Raw genomic sequence first — 17854 nt, 5'->3', positions numbered from 1 at the left:
GCCGGCGGAGCTGCGGAGCGGCGGAGCTGCGGGGCCATGCATCCCCCGGGCAGCGGCCCCACGGCCTCCCCCGGCCCCGCCGCCGTCCCTCCGGCGGGAGCCGAGCTGCTGCGGTGGCAGTGGCAGGAGGTGCAGGTGCCGTGCCTGGTGGCCGCCTGGATCCTGGTGGCCAGCCTGGCCAAGATCGGTGAGTGCCGCCGGGACGGGGGGCTCCGCGGGTGGGCAGCGGTGGCAGCGGGGGGGTGGGCTGACCCCGGGGCGAGGAGCGGTGCGTGCAGCCGGACGGACCCCGGGAGGTGACAGCACGGCGTTCGGTGGCCCGCGGAGGGTCACGCACCGTTCTTTGCCATGGGGGTGTGATGAGCGGTGACAGAGCAGAGCCCGGCCGGTGGCACCAGGGAGGCACGTTGGTGGCCCCGCAGGGTGGGCACAGCGGGGACAGCCCGTGGGATGAGCTGCAGGGGTGCGTGTGCTGCTGCCGGGGTTGGGAGCGGCGCTGGGTGGTCACCGCCGGTGGGTCACACCGGAGCCACGTGGCACAAAGCGGGCACCCGGGAGGTGTGACAGTGACCTTGAAGAGGGTGTCCTCCTCGAAGTGCTGCCGGGGGAGCGGGGATGCATTAACACCCAGGGCAGGGTGTTGCTGTCACTGTCAGCCGCCCTCCTCCTGCTCCAGCATCACCCAACCCACGGCCGTGCACTTTGCGCTCCATCCTCCCTCGGCCTTCTCACAGCTAAACCTCTGCAAGGAATAAATTATGAGCTGAGACATCGAGCCCTCTGCCTGCAGCTGTGCCACCTCCAGCTGCTGAGTGCAGCACAGAGACAGGAGCTCTGGCTCCACGCCTCATTCTCAGGCAGCTCATCTATTTGGGTTTTCCTTGGCGCATTCCCTTCCCCACCCCACGCTGGGCTGTGGGGTGAGAGAAGCTACCATGTGCCACCTCGGTGGGCACGGCCCCAAGGCACCGTGCTTGGTGGCAGCGATGTGACAGCAGTCAGCCATGCCATGGCCTGGGGGTGCATCCTATCCCTGCTCCTAGCCCTGGCACTGCTGTGCCCAGTGTGCCCAGGGGCACGGGAGGAGATGGGGACGGGGGCAGAAGGTCCCCAAGGGTGGGGTGGCCATACTGGGTGCTGAGTGCTGGGTGCGGGCTGGTGCGGAAGAGCTGCTGCCAGCTCTCAGCCCTGTGACTGCAGGGGCGGAAGCGTCCCCAGCACTGTGATGGGGAAGTGAGACTGTAGGCTCTTGTTCTTGGAAACCATCATAATGCCGGAGTGCCCCGAGCAAGCAGCAGGCAAATGCCCAGGGTGGAGGAAACTGCACTGAGTGTTGGCTTACTGCGCAGAGAGGTGTCATCCAGGCTCTGCTGCCTTTCTTGCTCTGTTTGCTTCGGGGATGAGGGAAAGGAGAAGTGATGAGCATTGCCCCACAGCCGCCCCTCACCCACACAAAGGGCTGCAGGGAAGGAAATGTGGGTCCCAACCTTCTCCCTTTGCATCCAACCCTGACCCCATTGCTCCCAGTGCCCATTGGTTTTGGTGTCTCTGATCCCCCCAGGACATGGTTAGTGGGCATGGTGCTGATGGTCAGTGGTTGGACTTTGATGATCTTACCTTTCTTTTCCAATCTTAACGATTCCATGATTGACCCCAAGCCCCATGGTGGGGAGCGGGATTTGTCCTCAACTCCTCCCAGTGGCACATCCCGTGCTGGGGATGTCTGGAGCGGGGATGATGCCTCTGAAGTTAATTCACATGTGGCTGAGTTACTGTTGCTGTGGGAACGTTAATGCTGAAATTCTTGCCTAGCGGGTGTAAAATTAGAGCTCTTGCCACCCGTCCCTGCTGCAGAGCAGCTCGTGTGCTGGGATTTGATGTGAGGGCGGCAGTGTGCAGAGCAACGAAGCCAGCAGCGTTCCCATGCCCTGGCTGTGCATGCAGGGCTTCTCCCATCGATGCTGTGAACTTCTTTGATCAGTGCAGCCTTCCTCCTGGTGGGGTGATTGGCACAAGCAATGGGTTCCTCTCACCCAGAGCATTCAGGACTGAGATTTGGGGTGGTGGCAGGGCAGCCAAGTGATGGTCTGGAGGCTGTGATGTTCCTTTACTTGAGGACAAGGTGCCTGCTGGTTCCTGGTAATGACTTTAAGTTGCACCAGGGGAGGTTCAAGTTGGATATTAAGAACAGTTTGTTCTCCCAAAGAGCGGTGATGCAGTGGCACAGCTGCCCGGGGAGGTGGGGGAGTCACCGTCCCTGGAGGTGTCCCAGAGCTGTGGGGATGTGGCACTGAGGGATGTGGGCAGTGGGCACGGTGGGGGTGGGCTGGGGTTGGAGATCTGAGAGCTCTTTTCCAACTTTAATGATCCTATGATTCCTTCATCTGATGGCCAAGTTGTGCCATAGCCCTGGGATGTCACCAGTGATGGCTGCAAGACCTCAGTGGTGGGAGGCAGGAGAAATACAAAGGAATCTGTGGGTTGCCCTGCTGGTTTTGCCAAGAGGCTGCCGTGATTTGGGTTTACATGGGGACAAGGCTGCCACGAGGAGCGTGTCCCCACTGCTGGCTGGCATGATGTGGCCTTGTGCCATCAGGCTCCTTGCCACAGGGCTAATATATGAATATGAGGGTGTGATCAGCTTGCTCCATTAAATACATCCTCTTTCATGGCTTGCTGGAATAAGCTGATTATTGCAAGCATCCCTTCATCCGCAGCTCTCGCATACTTTGTGTTTGCATGCAGGTAGGTCAGCCAGCACTCTGGCCGACGCGCTCGTGCTGCAGTGTTTGCGTGCTGCTCCACCTGCGTGCTCAGACAGCTGCAAACAAGGTCACCCCATCACCAGGGCTGTGCGTCCCCATCCCTGTGTGGGGTACTGTGTTCCTGTGACCAGGATGCCTCACTTGAACAGCAGCCAGCACTGCTTGCAGCACTATAAACGTGCTCAGCGATGCCTTTCTCCTTTTAGCACAGATGCCAGAAGAGCAAAATGCCCAACTGCTTGGCTTACGTGGCAGTGGTTTAGGAGGTGGAGGACCTGGAATCCTGATCTGGGACAGGCTCAGAGCAGGCAGGCACGGGCAGTAGAGACAAGGAAGCCAGCTCCTGAGCTTCTCTCAAGGTTTACACCATCGGTGAAAAGACCCTGGGCTGGGTTGAGCTGCGGTCCATCCATGGGGTTCCCAGGGAGGGAAGGAGCCCAAGGTCCTAAGGTTGATGTCAGACCACAGCACAGCCTTCTTCCTGGTGGGGTGATTGGCACAAGCACCTCATTTAGAGCTTTAGGGACGGGGCTTTGCGGTGGTAGCAGGGCAGCCAAGTGAGCCAGCTAGCTAGGAGGTCTCCTGCTCACATGCGGTCGCTGGACGCAGGGTGCTCTGTCCCTGTGCCCCACCTGGCTGATGCTCACATTCTTCCTTCCCTTCCAGTGTTCCACCTGTCCAGAAAGGTGACATCCGTTGTGCCGGAGAGCTGCCTCCTCATCCTGCTGGGGCTGGGCCTGGGCGGCATCGTGTTGGCCGTGGCCAAGAAACCCAAATACCAGCTGGAGCCCAACATGTTCTTCCTCTTCCTCCTGCCCCCCATCGTCCTGGACTCGGGCTACTTCATGCCCAGCCGCTTGTTCTTCGACAACATTGGTGCCATCCTCACCTATGCAGTTGTGGGCACGCTCTGGAACTCCTTCACCACCGGCACTGCGCTCTGGGGGCTGCACCAGGCAGGGCTGATGGGTGGGTGCCGGAGGAGCCCACGTCACCAAAAGGGGTGGGAAGATGCAAAACACTCCCAGATTTAGAGCCCTGGCGTGGATCCCATAGCTTTCAGGAGCTGGGAATGATGTTCTGGCAGGACCAGCAAGTGTGGAGGACAAAGGGGACCTTCTCGGCACCGGGCTGACTCATGTCTTTGCTATTTTTGTCGCCGACCTTGGCTAGCTCTGCTGGCTCGCTGCCGTGTTCCCTGTCCTCGGCTGGAGCTGCTGGCCCTGCTTGGCCTGGGCCTTCTTTTGAGCTCCTCTGAGCCCGGAGGAACCTCTTGGTGCCTGGTCCAAGCACTTCTTCCCTCATGTGCCAAACCCCATGTCACCTCAGGGAGGCCTCAGAGGTCTGGTGGACAGGCTTGTTTCATCTACACAGTCCCTCACCTGGGGAGAACAACCTGCCTCACCTCCATCCTTCTGTCCCAGCAGATCCAGGCGTGGAAGCTGGGCTGATGGATTTCCTGCTCTTCGGCAGCCTCATCTCAGCTGTGGACCCTGTGGCAGTGTTGGCAGTTTTTGAAGAGGTCCATGTAAATGAGACCCTCTTCATCATTGTGTTTGGCGAGTCCCTCCTGAATGATGCTGTCACTGTGGTGAGTTGGAGCCAGGGGGGCCCTGCAGCCCTAATGACAGTGGGGGTGGTGAGGCACCGGAGCAGGTTGTCTGGAGAGGCTGTAGGTACCCCATCCCTGGAGGTGTTCAGCATCAGGTTGATGTGGCTTTGGGCAACTTTGTGTACTGAAAGATGGACAAAGGGCAATGGCCTTAACTTGCACCAGGGGAGGTTCAGATTGGATATTAGGAAGAATTTATTCTCAGAAGGAGTGCTGAGGCATTTGAGCAGGCTGCCCTGGGAGGTGGGGGAGTCCCCATCCCTGGAGGTGGTCAAGAACCGTGGAGATGTGGCACTGAGGGACGTGGTCAGTGGGCATGGTGGGGGTGAGCTGGAGCTGGACTGGGTGATCTTAGTAATCTTTTCCAATCTTAAGAATTCTATTGGTTCTGTGTCCTGCCCATGCCATGGGATTGGGCTGGATGACCCGTAAGAGTCCCTTCCAATCCAAGTCAGTCTGTGATCCTATGAAAGTGGAGTCCAATGCCTTCCAGGCACTGGAATCCCCCAGAATGGGCAGAGAGTGCAGGTGACATCCCAGACTGGGTGCAACCCCATGCCACTGGGTCCTTCCACTGTGCTGACCTCAGGGGAATGCTTGAACCCAATATGACCACCTGTGCTACCCCTCCCGTGGTAGGAAGTTTCTCTGCCATTCCCAAAGGACTTGTGTTGCCTGCAGGTGCTGTACAAGGTCTTCAACTCTTTCGTGGAGCTGGGTCCAGCACACATCCATGCCACGGACTACGTGAAGGGGGTAGGTGAGTATGTGCCCCACCAGCTCTTCCTGTAGCATAGAGAACTGGGGAGGAGCATGGGTGCTGTCGTGCTGTGGGCAATCACTAAGCCCATCTCAGCCATCATCACTGGATGCTTTGATGGGGAGTCAGGTGGGAGCACGGGGCTTGGCAAGGGGCCTCACCAAAGGTGCAACCCAACCTCTTCCCTTCAGCCTCCTTCTTCCTGGTGAGTCTGGGGGGCACGGCCGTGGGGCTGCTCTTCGCCTTCCTTCTGGCCCTCATCACACGGTTCACCAAACGTGTGCGCATCATCGAGCCGCTCTTTGTCTTTCTGCTGGCCTATGTTGCCTACCTGGCTGCTGAGATGGTCTCGCTCTCTGCCATCCTGGCGTGAGTACCGGGGAGCCCCAGGAAAGCAGGGGTGCTCACCATAGGGTCATGCCAGCTCCTTCTGCCCCTCTGCAGAGTCACCTTCTGCGGGATCTGCTGCAAGAAGTATGTGGAAGCCAACATCTCCCAGAAATCCCGCACCACAGTCAAGTACACCATGAAGACATTGGCCAGCAGCTCAGAGACCATCATCTTCATGTTTCTGGGCATGTCAGCTGTAGACACTTCCAAGTGGGCATGGGACACCGCGCTGGTGCTGGGCACCCTGTTCTTTATCCTGCTCTTCAGAGCTGTGGGTCAGTCCATCCTGCTGTCCCAGCCATTTTTTTTTTGGCCAAAAAGCAGCAGTTACCAGGAGTGGCTCCTGGCTCTGGCTTTGCCTCATCTATGGGGCTCTGGTGGCATCCCAGACTCTTGTCCTCGTTCTTCTCCAGGTGTTGTCCTCCAGACCTATGTCCTCAACCGCTTCCGCCTCATCCCCCTGGACAGGATTGACCAGGTGGTCATGTCATACGGTGGCCTCCGCGGAGCCGTTGCCTTCGCCCTGGTCATCCTGCTGGATGAGGCAAAGGTGAAAGCCAAGGACTACTTTGTGGCAACGACCATCGTGGTGGTGTTCTTCACTGTCATCGTGCAGGTGAGGATGGGCACTGTGTCCTTGTGGAGCAGCACCATGAGCAGATGCCAGCCTTGGGGTCTGGAGGGGCATGACTTGGGGCACAGGTACCAGGTGTCAGGTCCCCACACTCCTATCACACAGACCCAAAGCACAGTGGGAACACTGCATGTGGCTGTCACTACCAATGCCCTCGGTCACTTCATGCTCCTTTTACTCTCATGACCTAGACAAGCACCCTCTTGCCCTCCCAATCTTTCCCATGCCCTCTCCTGTCGTTCCAGGGCCTCACCATCAAACCACTGGTGACGTGGCTGAAGGTGAAGCGCAGCGACCACCACAAACCCACGCTGAATGAGGAGCTACATGAGCATGTAGGTGTCCTCTGCAGCACCAGGACGAGGCATGCTTAACCTGGGTAACCCTCCACCGCTCTCATTCTTTTCTCCTCACTCCAGGCCTTTGACCACATCCTGGCGGCAGTGGAAGACATCGTGGGACACCACGGCTACCACTACTGGCGGGACAAGTGAGTGTCTCATCTGCTGGCATTCAGGTGGATGGGGTGGTATGGAAGCCATGGGGACATCCCAAGGTGGACACTCCTGCTGTGGGCAAGGCAGCAGGATTGGGAAGGGGTATGTCTGCTCATCTGGATGCTACAATGCAAACGACTGCTCCAGAAGTGTCCTAACGAGAGGTTGGGCAGAGGTGGCATAGGGCAGAAGGTGGCATTGCCCATGCTGCAGCTGCTGCAGAATTGGGTTGGCTGTGATGTCATTGTGCGTCCCCAGACGGAGATGCACTGGATACTGAGGAAGGAACTGTTAAAATTTTGAGTGTTTGTGTGCAGAATCACAACAGGAAAAGCGTGCAGAGAGCCTGTTTCCTGGAGGGAAGCTCTGTCTAGGCAGCTGCACCAGCTCCAGCCCTGCGCCTGTCAATGGGTCTCCAGTTTCCCCTTGGCTTGGGGACAATGTGGCAGCATGTCCTGTCCTCTGCCAGGGTGTTCCCAGGCACAGCCTTCTCTCCCCATGCTTTCGGCACTTTGGACTTTGCATGGGAAAACATCCAGTGACCACTGTATCCATCCATCCATCCATCCTTTGTGGGACTTCAACCACCCACATGTCCATCTTGCTGCAGGTGGGAGCAGTTTGACAAAAAGTACCTGAGCCAGCTCCTGATGAGGAAATCTGCCTACAAGCTGCGGGACGAGATCTGGGATGTCTACTACAAGCTGAACATCCGTGATGCCATCAGCTTTGTGGACCAGGTAGGGGTGTGCGGTGGGAGCTGGGTCCCACTGGATGAGGTGCTGGGGACCCCTCCAGCCCATCTCTATCACTCCCCCAGGGTGGCCACGTGCTGTCAGCTGCCAAGCTGGCACTGCCTTCCATGCCCAGCCGCACGTCCATGTCAGAGTCGTCAGTCACAAACCTGCTGTGAGTGCGAGCATCCCTCTACATCCCAGCCTCTGGGCAGCATTCCCTGGCTGCATCATCCCTGGGATGGGCTGGACCCATTGGGATTGGATGGATCTATTGGAATGGTCTGGATCCATAAGGATGGGCACGATCCATTGGGATGGGCACGATCCGTTGTAGTGGGTTGGGTCCATTGGGGTGGGTTGGATCCATCAGGACGTGCATGATCCATTGGGCTGAGCCAGATCCATCGGGATGCTCCAATTCCCCAGGAGGGAGAGCGGGAGCGGTGCGTGCCTGGACCTGCAGGTGATCGACACAGTGCGGAGCCGGCGGGACAAGGAGGATGCAGCCATGCACCACGTGCTGCGCGGGAGCCTCTACAAGCCTCGGCGGCGGGTGAGCGCTGCCGCCCGCAGCAGGAGCGGGGATGGAGGGTGCTGTGCGGGGCTGGCTGCTCACCCTGTGTCTCTTTGCCTCTCCCTCGGCCAGTACAAGGCCAGCTACAGCCGTCACTTCATCTCTCCAGATAAACAAGAGCGCCAAGATAAAGAGATCTTCCGGCAGAACATGAAGAGGCGCCTGGAGACCTTCAAGTCCACCAAGCACAATGTCTGCTCCTCCAAGAGCAAAGCCAGGCTGAAGGAAAAGGGCAGGAAGAAGGCAAGCGATCCCCAAATTCCTGCTCCCCTACTAGATATGGAGTAGCGAGGTCTTGTGGGGTCCATGGTGTGCTGCAGGGCTTTGGCATCTCCAGAGCCTGGGGACGGGGTTGGGTCCCATTCAGATCCCTCTCCCTCTGCAGAAAAACATCTCTCTGCCCAGCGATGCACCCAACGGGAGGACGCACAGAAACGTCCCCTGGCAGGAGGCGGGTAAGGAGGTGGCAGGATTGGTTCTCAGAATCTGCAAGGGGACCCACTGGGGTGGGATGGCAGCAGCACGCTGTCCATGCTTGGTGGCACTGGGGTTATGCTGGCACCAGGTCCTTCTCCCATGGGTGCAGGGGGGCAGCTCTCAGGGTATCCATCCTCCATACACCCCCTGTGTGGCTGCAGCTCCCGTGCTGGTGACGGTCAGCTCTGATGAGGAGGAGAGCGATAGCTCAGAGACAGAGAGAGAGGATGATGAAGGGATCGTGTTTGTCGCTCGTGCCACCGATGAAGTCCTGCAGGGAAAGACAACCCCAGGTAGGCATGCCAGTCCTTCCTCTGCCTATGGAGCAAGGTTGGCTTGGACTGGGCAAGAGCAAAGTGAATGGAGCACGAATGGGAGAGCTGCTCTTCTCTGTGGCCATGGAGGCACAGCAGAGCCTCCAAAATGGGCCAGATCAGAAGGGTCCCCATCGGTACCAGGGTTTGAAAGAGCAGGAGTCGTGCAATACCCCCCTCTGTCTTTCCTTCTGCACCCCCAGGCAGCCTGGACGTCTGCCCCAGCCCCTGCATCATCCCGCCATCACCCACCTTGGCAGAGAAGGAGCTGCCATGGAAAGGAGACCAGGCTGACCTGGCTGTTTACGTCTCCTCGGAGACCACCAAAATCGTGCCGGTGGATATGCAGAAAGCATGGAACCAAAGCATCTCCTCCCTGGAGAGCATCGCCTCGCCGCCAGGCATCGAGACAGGAGCACAGCACAGGAGGTTCGCCCGCCCCATGCTGGAGAAGCAGCCGCAGTCAGCGAGCCAGGCGACGCCGGAGCAGGTCTCACGTTTCCAGTTCCCCAGCCATATATCCAAGAGCAGCAGGTCGAAGAGCGACAGCAGCCCCGAGGGCGCGGAGCAGCAGGAGCTGCAGCCCCTGATGGGCACAGAGGAGCAGGGCAGGGGGCTGCCCCCCGCCGAGCACCGACGGCTTGCATTCAGCAGAGCCAGCCACATCTGAAACGCAGGGCATGCGGGGCAGACTGCCACCCACCAGCTGCTCCGCTGTCGTGCTTCGTGAAGCTTCTGCGTGTCTCCTCCAGCTCCAGGAGCAGCCGGAGAGCTCTGGGGCTTTGCTCATGCTGATGCAAGGCTGGTAGATAGATGGGCGCGATGCTGTGAGAGCAGACACCAGTCCCATCCACCCAGGGGGCACAGACCCCAAATCTGGCTCTCTTGTTCTCTGGTCTTTGTCTCCTGTATTGCAGCACTGGGAGGCCAGAGCTGTTCCTCCCAGACATGGTCTTGATGCCACTGTGGCTGTGCCAGCGTGAGCTTTGGGGTTCTGGCTGACCCTCCAGCCTCTGCAGGAGGCTGCTGCACAACAGCCCATCCCCACCCGGCCTTTGGCTTCCAGGAACCGGGTTGCTCAGAGCACGCATGGACCTCAGCTGGGAGAGCAGAGATTGGCCCCTTTCCACTGCAGCTCTGTCCCCTGGGTTCTGGAGGCACTGCAGAAGCAAAGCCATGATCTTCTCAGGACTGAGGTTTGGCTCCACCGGGAGCCAGGCTGCATACGCACAGGGACTCTTCTGGCACTCGTTTGGCTGTGCCAGCCCCACTCTGCTCATCCAGGTGTGCTCCCCATGGCTGCAGCATTCTGTTTTCTGGCTTTGCTAGGAGACGGCAGCCCTGCATGGCACCCTTCATCCTGCCTGCATCCCAGTCCCTCTAGTTGCCTGGGGCTCGTCAGCTGGGAGGGCACCAAGGAGAGCAGCAGAGCTGAATGTAAAGCGGGAGCAGGAGAGATGGGTAAGAGCGGATGGGTGAGAGCTGAGTGCATCTGCAAAGCTCTGCCCCCCAGCCACCCCAGAGCCCACCCAAGAGGGATCCCAAGATCTTGTTCCCCAAGATCTGCTCAGAGCTCAGCACAGCTGGGCACAGGAGACCCCTGGAGTGGGGATGCTCCAATCTGGGCTGCTAACATCCAACAGCAAGCATAGGGCTGCCCATTGCAGCTGCCTGGGGTGCTGGGTCTGCAGGTGTCAGGGGATATTTCAGTGCACTGGGTGAATGAGCCCTGTGTGGGGCAGGCAAGGCGGTGGCACCTGGTGCTGCTAGCAAGGCCGTTCTGCTCTGTACCTGCCCTGCCGACTGGAGCATGTGGTTTTTAAAAGGTTTTTATATAGTTTTGCATTTCTTGTATGCCTTATTCCAGTTTTGATTTCTGATATTGGGCCATACTAAATCTCTAGCTGGGTCAGTGTTTTCTGTAGCCATGGGCACCACAAACAACTCCAGACTTAGTATCTTATTTGCAAGAATATTGTTTTAATGTGAAACCATATGCAGAGTATTTTGTAATGTTCAATAAATCAGAGTTGGAGCAGGTGGCACGGTCTGGACTCAGGGCTTGCTGGGGACCTCTGCCTGCTTTGCTTCCTCTGGGTTGGGGTTTGCGTCCCCTCCTGCACCCGTGGGGTTTTGTCAGTGCTAATTCTCCTCCTCCAATCTCTGTCTTTCCCTTTCCTGCCTGCACAGAGCCGTTCCTTCCAGCACAGCACAGCACAGTTCCATCTCTTTCAGCCTAAAAATACCAAAGTGCCTCAGTGGAAAAACACAAAAACCGGGCCAAACCACGAGCACATGTGCCCAAACCTCTGCTTCTCCAGGACGGAGCAAGGCTCAACAAATTAGCTGCTTGTCAGGCTGTAACCCAGAACATACAACCCTCCGACTGTTATTATAAGCAACCCCATCCTGGAGCTGTCTGACTGCTGCAGACCATTCTGCACACAGGCTTCTCCCAGCACTGCCATTAGATCTGCACATTTTTTCCACAGTGATTTGCTTTCTCCGATGCTCGGCTCCTCCAGTTTCCCCCCTTTCCCAGAACTTGTGAAGTCAGCAGAGGGTGCGAAGCAGTGCCAGCAGTGGGGCATCAGCGGGATGCAAGAGCCAAGCTGTGGGTGAGGGTTGGTGTTGGCCATCTCCCAGGTCAGCACTGCACAGCATCTCAAAATCATAGCGTTCCCATTGCACGATGAGTGCCGGGCCCGTAGGTAAGCTTTAGAAATAGACAGAACAGATCCGTACCTGTTCTGAGGAGCCCCAAATTGGAGCTGGCATGCAGCTAGGCATCAAACTGAGGGGAACAATCCTTTTCTTGAACCTCCAGCTTTGTGTTTTCTGTTGTAGCAAGGGTGTTGTTGACCCACAGGACACCTCGCACTCTTCTTCCTTCTTCTCCATCTCTGGAGCCCTTCTGATTCCCTCATGTGATGTTTGCACGATGACCTACACAGGCACAGGTGGTGGGAAGCTGCTGAATGGGCATCCAGCTTCTCACCTCCCACTCCTCCCCAGGCTTTCCAGCAAGCACAAATCACAGCAGAGCCCTTGGCCATACGCGTGAGAACAGTGGGAAGGCAAACGCGAATTCAGGCAAGGCGTTCAGGCTGACCATATGTGGGTGGACACGTTTTAGAGACCTCAGTCCATTCATTGTTCCATTCTGCTCCTGACTGCTCGTGTGGGCACTCAGCTCCCACCCTCCTGTAACTCATTTCCTGGGGCCAAGACAAGCCTGGGAGCTGTGATTGGCTGCTTCTGGTCGGTGTTATGGGATGCTGATGGAGAGGATGGGGAGGGTTTTTACTAGGTGGTGGGACATGCAATTGGCAACACAGGATCCTCCACTGCTCTGTAGGATTGCTGATGTCCCCAGGCAGTACCCTGAATGCTCTTGCAGATGGGAAGGAGCTGGCTTCCCCTCTGGCCTGTTTGGGATGAGCTATCTGCACGTTCCATCCTGTATCCACCTTCTGCCCACGGAGTTGCACAGCCACAACCTCACATCACCTATTTTCAGGCCGAGCAGCAGGTCTGTTGTGACCCAACCAAACCCCACTGTTTGGAGGCTGCTTCAGGAGGGTCAGAGGGTGTGAAGGAGAAGCGCCATGAAGAACCCATCCCAATCCATCCAGTTCATACAGGAACCTACCCGCCCCAGGCGTGTTTCAGTGCCAGATCTACCACCGCGTAGCTCTACCAAGCTCTTGGTGCCCAAACCTGCCAGTGATCTGATAGAGGATGGCATGGTGGCAACTCATCATCACTCTGTGGCCACCAGCCACCACTGGGGATAAGGCCCAGGGCATCCTGCTGCCACAGTGCCACCGCTGCATCCCCTCTCTCCTGCAGTCACCCCTGCCCCCTGCCTTCACCAAAAGCCTATCGTGAAGGTGACGACTCACTGTCAGCCCTGAATTACCTTGGAGGGATGGATGCCAGCCCCAAACTGCCCCCCAAAAGTCGCCTGTCTGATGGATGTGAGCCATCCTAGGCTGAAAGGCACGTCGTCGGTGACTGAGCCGGCATCAGTCAGCAGCCGGGGACGATAATGAGGAACAGATTTGCACTGGGCAGTGGTTCCCATGCTGCGTTCCAGGGCAGAGCAGCCAGGACGGCAGAGCTGCTGCCTTTATGCTTCGTGCTGCACCCCCCCGTCGTGTGTCGAGCCAGCTCCTTGGCTCACCCGTGCCTTCTCGCAGCAAGCTTCCCTCTCCTTGCATCCCAGTGTGCAGGGGAGCGAGCTGCAGTGCAGATGGGCTGAGGACAGACGGACCAGTGGGCTCTGCAGGCCGGCAGAAGCTGGGTGGGGTGATCCACACCCCTCTGCGTGGTTCGGATTTCTCTGCTTTTGCCTGGAGGAGCAGACGCAGCAGTGGGACTCCCTGCTCTGGAGGACTGCGTGGCCAGGCTGCTGCCCTGGGGACTTTTAAAAAGCAGCCAGGATGGATGCTGAAGTGTGCGGGCTTCGATTTCATGAGCGTCCCAGATCCTAAAGTCGTGATCTACTCCACAGCCACAAGGAAGGCAAAGAGCCCTGAAGAAGCCATCGAAGCTCCTCTCACCTCACCTTCTGGCATCCCACGCCACACATCCCAGCTGCCCCGTGGGTAAACGGGACCTGTGTCAGGTGAGCTGGAGTGGGTGGGAGCTGAGGACACAGCGGGGAGGTGGTACCCATGGAGCTGGTGTGATCGGTAGTCCCAAGACTGTGGGCATGTCCTAGGAGATGGGCTGCGGAGAAGGGCTTCAAAAGGGCAAGGTGCCCCTTCCTCTTGCCGTGGGGTCCCACTGCTGTGTTCGGGTGGTCAGTGCACATGCATTGGCCTCCTCCTCCTGCAGCCCCACTGAGCCCTCACTGCTGATGGTGGAGGGCCCATTAGAGCTTTGCTTTTCCAGACACCCCCAGCTCCTACAGCCAGGATATTCCATCTCATCTACCACATATGCGCACACATATAGAAATATTTTCTGTGGCTTTCTCGACCTTCTCCTGCTAGCAAAAGCTTTGGGAAGGTAATCCAAAAAGAAAACAATGAAAGCAAACACCCAGGCCCAGAATGTGCTGTGTTTCTTCATGCTGAGGTGTGGGGGCTGACTCCTGGGAGCTGACCACTCTAGGAACACGAGCCTTTGTTTTCCTGGGCTGAAAGCACCGGCTGAGTAAGCAGATTAAGCCAGCCTGCTGCAGGAGGGCTGCATTGTGCAGGGAAAGCGCGTTGGCTAAATAGCAGAATTAGCTGGTGACCTCTGAGAGCTCGCTCTGATCTTTGTTTTCTCCTGCTAAGGAACAGACAGAATTGTTATAAATGTTTGATTTCGTTCTTTTGGGTTTTTTTTTCTTTCTCCTTTGCAAGAATAGCTTTTGAAGCAAACAGGAAATTACAATGTGCCATAAAGAGCAAAGAAAGTCAACCAGCTAGCTCACTGTGCTTGGATTTGTCTACAAATCCACCTCCACGCAGGGCTTCACTTAGCAAAGAGCAACTAAACTGCCCCAAACCTTTACGAGGGCAGAAAGCCTCCACACACGCGCTGCCCCCTGAGGTGCCGCTGTGCTTGACCAGAAATGGGGCAGCTGTGGGGTGCCAAGTATTGACTGGGAGGCAGGGTGGGAGTGGGCTAGCTGCCCACAGACCTGATTATTTGCACTCTGCAGTACGAAGAGGCAGAAAGTTCACGTGCAAATTGGCAACCCGTGGCTTGGACAGGTGTATTCTTCACTGGGTAAAAGTCTGGCTGGAGGGTTGGGACCAGAGAGTGGTGGGAATGGAGTTACAGCCAGCCGGCGGCCGGTCATGAGTGGTGTTCCCCAGAGGTCGGGACTGGGGCCTGTCCTGTTTAATATCTTGATTGACAATCTGGATGAGGAGACTGAGTGCACCCTCAGTAGGTTTGCAGATGACACCACGTTAGGAGAAAGCGATCCTCTGCCTGAGGGTAGGAAGGCCCTGCAAGGGGATCTGGATGTGCTGGATCAGTGGGCTGAGGCCAACTGTGTGAGCTCCAACAAGACTGGGGGGGGGGGGGAGGGGGGGTTCAGCCTCTGCTTCCAGGTGACAGTGATGAGAGTGATGGCCTTGAGTTGCACCTGGGGGGGGTCAGGTTGGGTATTGGGAACAATTGCTTCTCTGACAGAGAGAGTGCTGGCACAGCTGCCCAGGGAGTGGGGGAGTCCCCATCCATGGAGGTGTCCCAGAGCCGTGGGGATGTGGCACTGAGGGATGTGGGCAGCGGGCATGGTGGGGGTGGGCTGGGGTTGGGCTTGGGGATCGTATCTGTCTTTTCCACCCTTAATGATTCGGTGATTCTGTTCTATGAGGTGCCGGCAGGAGGGGCCGTGCACAAGGTCAGCGGCTAATAAACTAATTACCATTCCTCATTTAATTATAGACAGGCCCCCTGCTGTGCTGCTTGACAAGAGATTGCCCTGCATGCAGCCCTAGGTCAGCCTAGCTGCCTCCGTCTGGGCCGCTGACCCGGGATTATAATTAACACCCACCAGCCTAATTGCATGGGGCCTCTGTGCTGAGGCGGGTGGGCACAATGCTAGCAGGGAGGTGTGGGCAGCCAGAATCAATGCGGCCCTGCAGGACAGAGGGGTGGGAGGAGAGAGGCTGGTTCCCCCCCGGGATGGAGGGACCGGTTGGGGGCCCAGCCCTCAGCTCCGAGGCAGGCCCCGGCCGAAGCCCCGGCACGGCCGGCAGGTGTCGCCCCGGACCGCGGCCTCGGCCCGGGCTGCCGCCTCCACGCGAGCCCGGGGATGCGGCCTGCCCGAAGCGGGGCAAGATGGCGGCTGGGCCTCTACCGATGGGGGGATGTGTGGATATCTGCATGTAGTCCTGTGTGGGTTGTGAGGGGACGGTTGGGAAATGGTGCCCCAGGGGCACTGCGGGCTCCCATGCTGTCCCTGTCAGTGCTGTGTGTAGGCCTGGTGCTTGCTCTGCTCCTTGGACTTGGCATGGAGGGGGTGTCTGGATGGGACAGTCAAGGGATAGGAGGAGCATCAGTCTCACAGACACCTGTAACCTGGCTTTCCTTGATGCACCCAGTATAATGTGATTGATCTCTGCTAAATCTGAGCCTGCTGGTCCCCCTCCCGTGCTGGCTGTACCCTGCTCCCATCAGAGAATCATCACAGAATCCTTGGCATCAGAAGGGACCTTAAAGGCCGTCTGCTCCCACTCCCTGCACTGAGCAGGGACACCCACAGCTCCAGCAGTGCTCAGAGCCCCATTCCCTGACCTCGGCTGTCTGCAGGGATGGGGCACCGCCACCTCTCTGTGCAGCCTGTGCCGCTGCCTCACCGCCCTGAGTGTGAAGAACTTTTCCTTAGCTCCAATCTAAATGATGTGGGAGCAGAGATCCACAAGCACAGCAGCCCTGATGGAGAAGAGATGAGGGGAAAAGGGGAGAGACCAATGACAAGGAGGGAAGGGGCACGAGTCCCCTTCCTTCACCTATCTCAAGCTTTATTTGCTAACTTAGTAGTGCTCTTTAGCCCTGGTGCCAAGGAGGTGCTTTACATGGAGAGCAAAGGTCTTCTGGTGTAGCACCCACAACCTCTTCCAGGAGCCCACTATGCTCCATGTCCATCTGCTGTGGTTCCCTGCCATGTGTCCTGCTGCAGGCATTCCCTAAGGTTCGCTCCTCTAATTGCCAGCTACCTTCAACATGGAGCAGGCGGGTGCCCAGGGAGCCTTCCCATCCCCTTCGGGCCTCTAGAGCTGCAGTCAGCACAGGGGGCTACAGACTCCCCTGGGGAGACCCCCCCAAACAACTGCTGCATGCCTACTGCTAAGTTGTTTCAACCTCAGCCTGGAGCCTTGTGGAGCTGCTCAGTTGAGGCTGAGATGGAGGAACTAGATCTCTGACTTCAGTGCCAGCTGGTAAGGCTGGAGGAAGGCAAAGCCCACACCTGCACTGAGGAGGTCAGCTCTGGGGAGGTTGCTGTTCCCCTGCTAGGAATACCAGCAGGATTAAAAGTGCTGTAGGAAGCACCTGGAGGACCAGTGGTGGGACTGGCATGTGCTCAGCAGGCAGTGCTCAGCCCAGCTGAACACAGGCAAAGTTAGAGCTGGTCTCAGGGAACGCCCATGCAGCTCTGTAAAGCACTGATTACATGCCCACAGCTGGAGCTGCACCTTGAGGCGATTGCTCTGCCTCAGTGAGTGCAGGTCTAACCCAGCTGCTTCTCCCTCTGCTCGGGAGGAGCAGACTGCAGGGAGGTGAGAGCTTTCCTTCTCTCCAGAGAGGCTCTGCCATGGGAGAATGGTTTGCAGGATCTGCTGGGATCTGCTGGGTGCAGGCTGCTCTGCAAGTGCTGGATGTAAGTGAAGGGTTGGGGGGGTTGGTTGGGGCACGATGCTCATCCTGTAGGGATGGTAGTCTGTGGGGTCAGAGCTCCTGGAGCGGGTTGATGGGAGTGTTGTGGTCCTGTGTTCTTGGGGTACTGGGTAGCCCCTGGTGCTGACCCCGCTGAGTGCCCAAGCTGTGGTGGGCACAAATCAGTGGTTGGTGGATCTCTCTTTCTCTGGAGCAAGGTCTTATAGCTGGAACCCTTCCCTCCTAGCTGGGTATAACTGCATTTTGAATCACTTTTGGGATGCCCAGAAGTGTGTGTCTCAGTGCTTGCCTAGTTCTCTTGCTGCTCAGCACCTACTGGGCGCTTTGGTGAGGGCTCTTTCTGCTTCTCGTGTTGAAGGTACTCGTGTGAGCTGGGCACAGGGAGGTGGCACAAGAGCTAGTGGTTCAGAAGCATGGGGGGTGGAGGGCATCCATCCTTCCACCCTGTGCTCTGTCACACAAACCTGGAAGGAGGAGCGGGCCCTGGCAGCCGTGACCAAGGACCCTGTTTGAAGAAGCTGAGAGCCCCTGTGCTCCGTGTCTGGGGGACAGAGCCCTGCCAGGCTGGGCCAGGAAGGGCGGAGGTGCCCATGGGCATGTCTAGCTTTGAGCTGAGCAGTCTGAGAGTACAGTAAACATACACTGCTGGGATTGAATATCACGCAGCACCGCTGCCAGCAGGGCTCATTAGCATGGGTAGGTAAACAGATGACTGTTCCATGCTACTAAGTTTGTGAGATCTGGAGAG

General features: G+C 57.7%; 2 protein-coding genes across 2 annotated transcripts in view; both read left to right on the top strand.

The window, feature by feature from the left end:
* The first annotated feature begins 6 nt into the window (after window positions 1-6).
* SLC9A5 (solute carrier family 9 member A5) lies at window positions 7-10802 on the top strand. Its single transcript, XM_003641901.6, has 16 exons — window positions 7-187; window positions 3432-3734; window positions 4193-4356; window positions 5059-5137; window positions 5329-5506; window positions 5582-5802; window positions 5941-6143; window positions 6407-6496; window positions 6581-6651; window positions 7269-7398; window positions 7479-7567; window positions 7822-7948; window positions 8042-8212; window positions 8355-8424; window positions 8608-8739; window positions 8964-10802. The coding sequence occupies exons 1-16, from the start codon at window positions 37-39 to the stop codon at window positions 9428-9430; spliced, it is 2646 nt and encodes an 881-aa protein (XP_003641949.2). The 5' UTR covers window positions 7-36; the 3' UTR covers window positions 9431-10802.
* A 4711-nt stretch (window positions 10803-15513) lies between these two features.
* PLEKHG4 (pleckstrin homology and RhoGEF domain containing G4) overlaps window positions 15514-17854 on the top strand; it is an 82766-nt gene continuing 80425 nt past the window's right edge. Inside the window, exon 1 of the mRNA XM_015279197.3 lies at window positions 15514-17089. Coding sequence (XP_015134683.2) covers window positions 17024-17089 — 66 coding nt within the window. The 5' untranslated portion in view covers window positions 15514-17023. The remainder of the gene's footprint in view (window positions 17090-17854) is intronic.

The sequence above is a fragment of the Gallus gallus genome, chromosome 11 (assembly GCF_016699485.2).
Source record: "Gallus gallus isolate bGalGal1 chromosome 11, bGalGal1.mat.broiler.GRCg7b, whole genome shotgun sequence".
NCBI lineage: Eukaryota > Metazoa > Chordata > Aves > Galliformes > Phasianidae > Gallus > Gallus gallus.
Note: the sequence above shows the minus strand (reverse complement) of the source record. Positions and strands in the feature narration are given on the sequence as shown.

What these genes read in the sequence shown, in the direction of transcription:
- SLC9A5 (XM_003641901.6), top strand. Translation starts at nt 37, where the DNA reads ATGCATCCCCCGGGCAGCGGCCCCACGGCCTCCCCCGGCCCCGCCGCC. An exon ending in TCTTCACTGTCATCGTGCAG is followed by an intron (nt 6,144 to 6,406) that starts GTGAGGATGGGC and finishes CTGTCGTTCCAG; the next exon opens with GGCCTCACCATCAAACCACT. An exon ending in ATGAGGAGCTACATGAGCAT is followed by an intron (nt 6,497 to 6,580) that starts GTAGGTGTCCTC and finishes TCCTCACTCCAG; the next exon opens with GCCTTTGACCACATCCTGGC.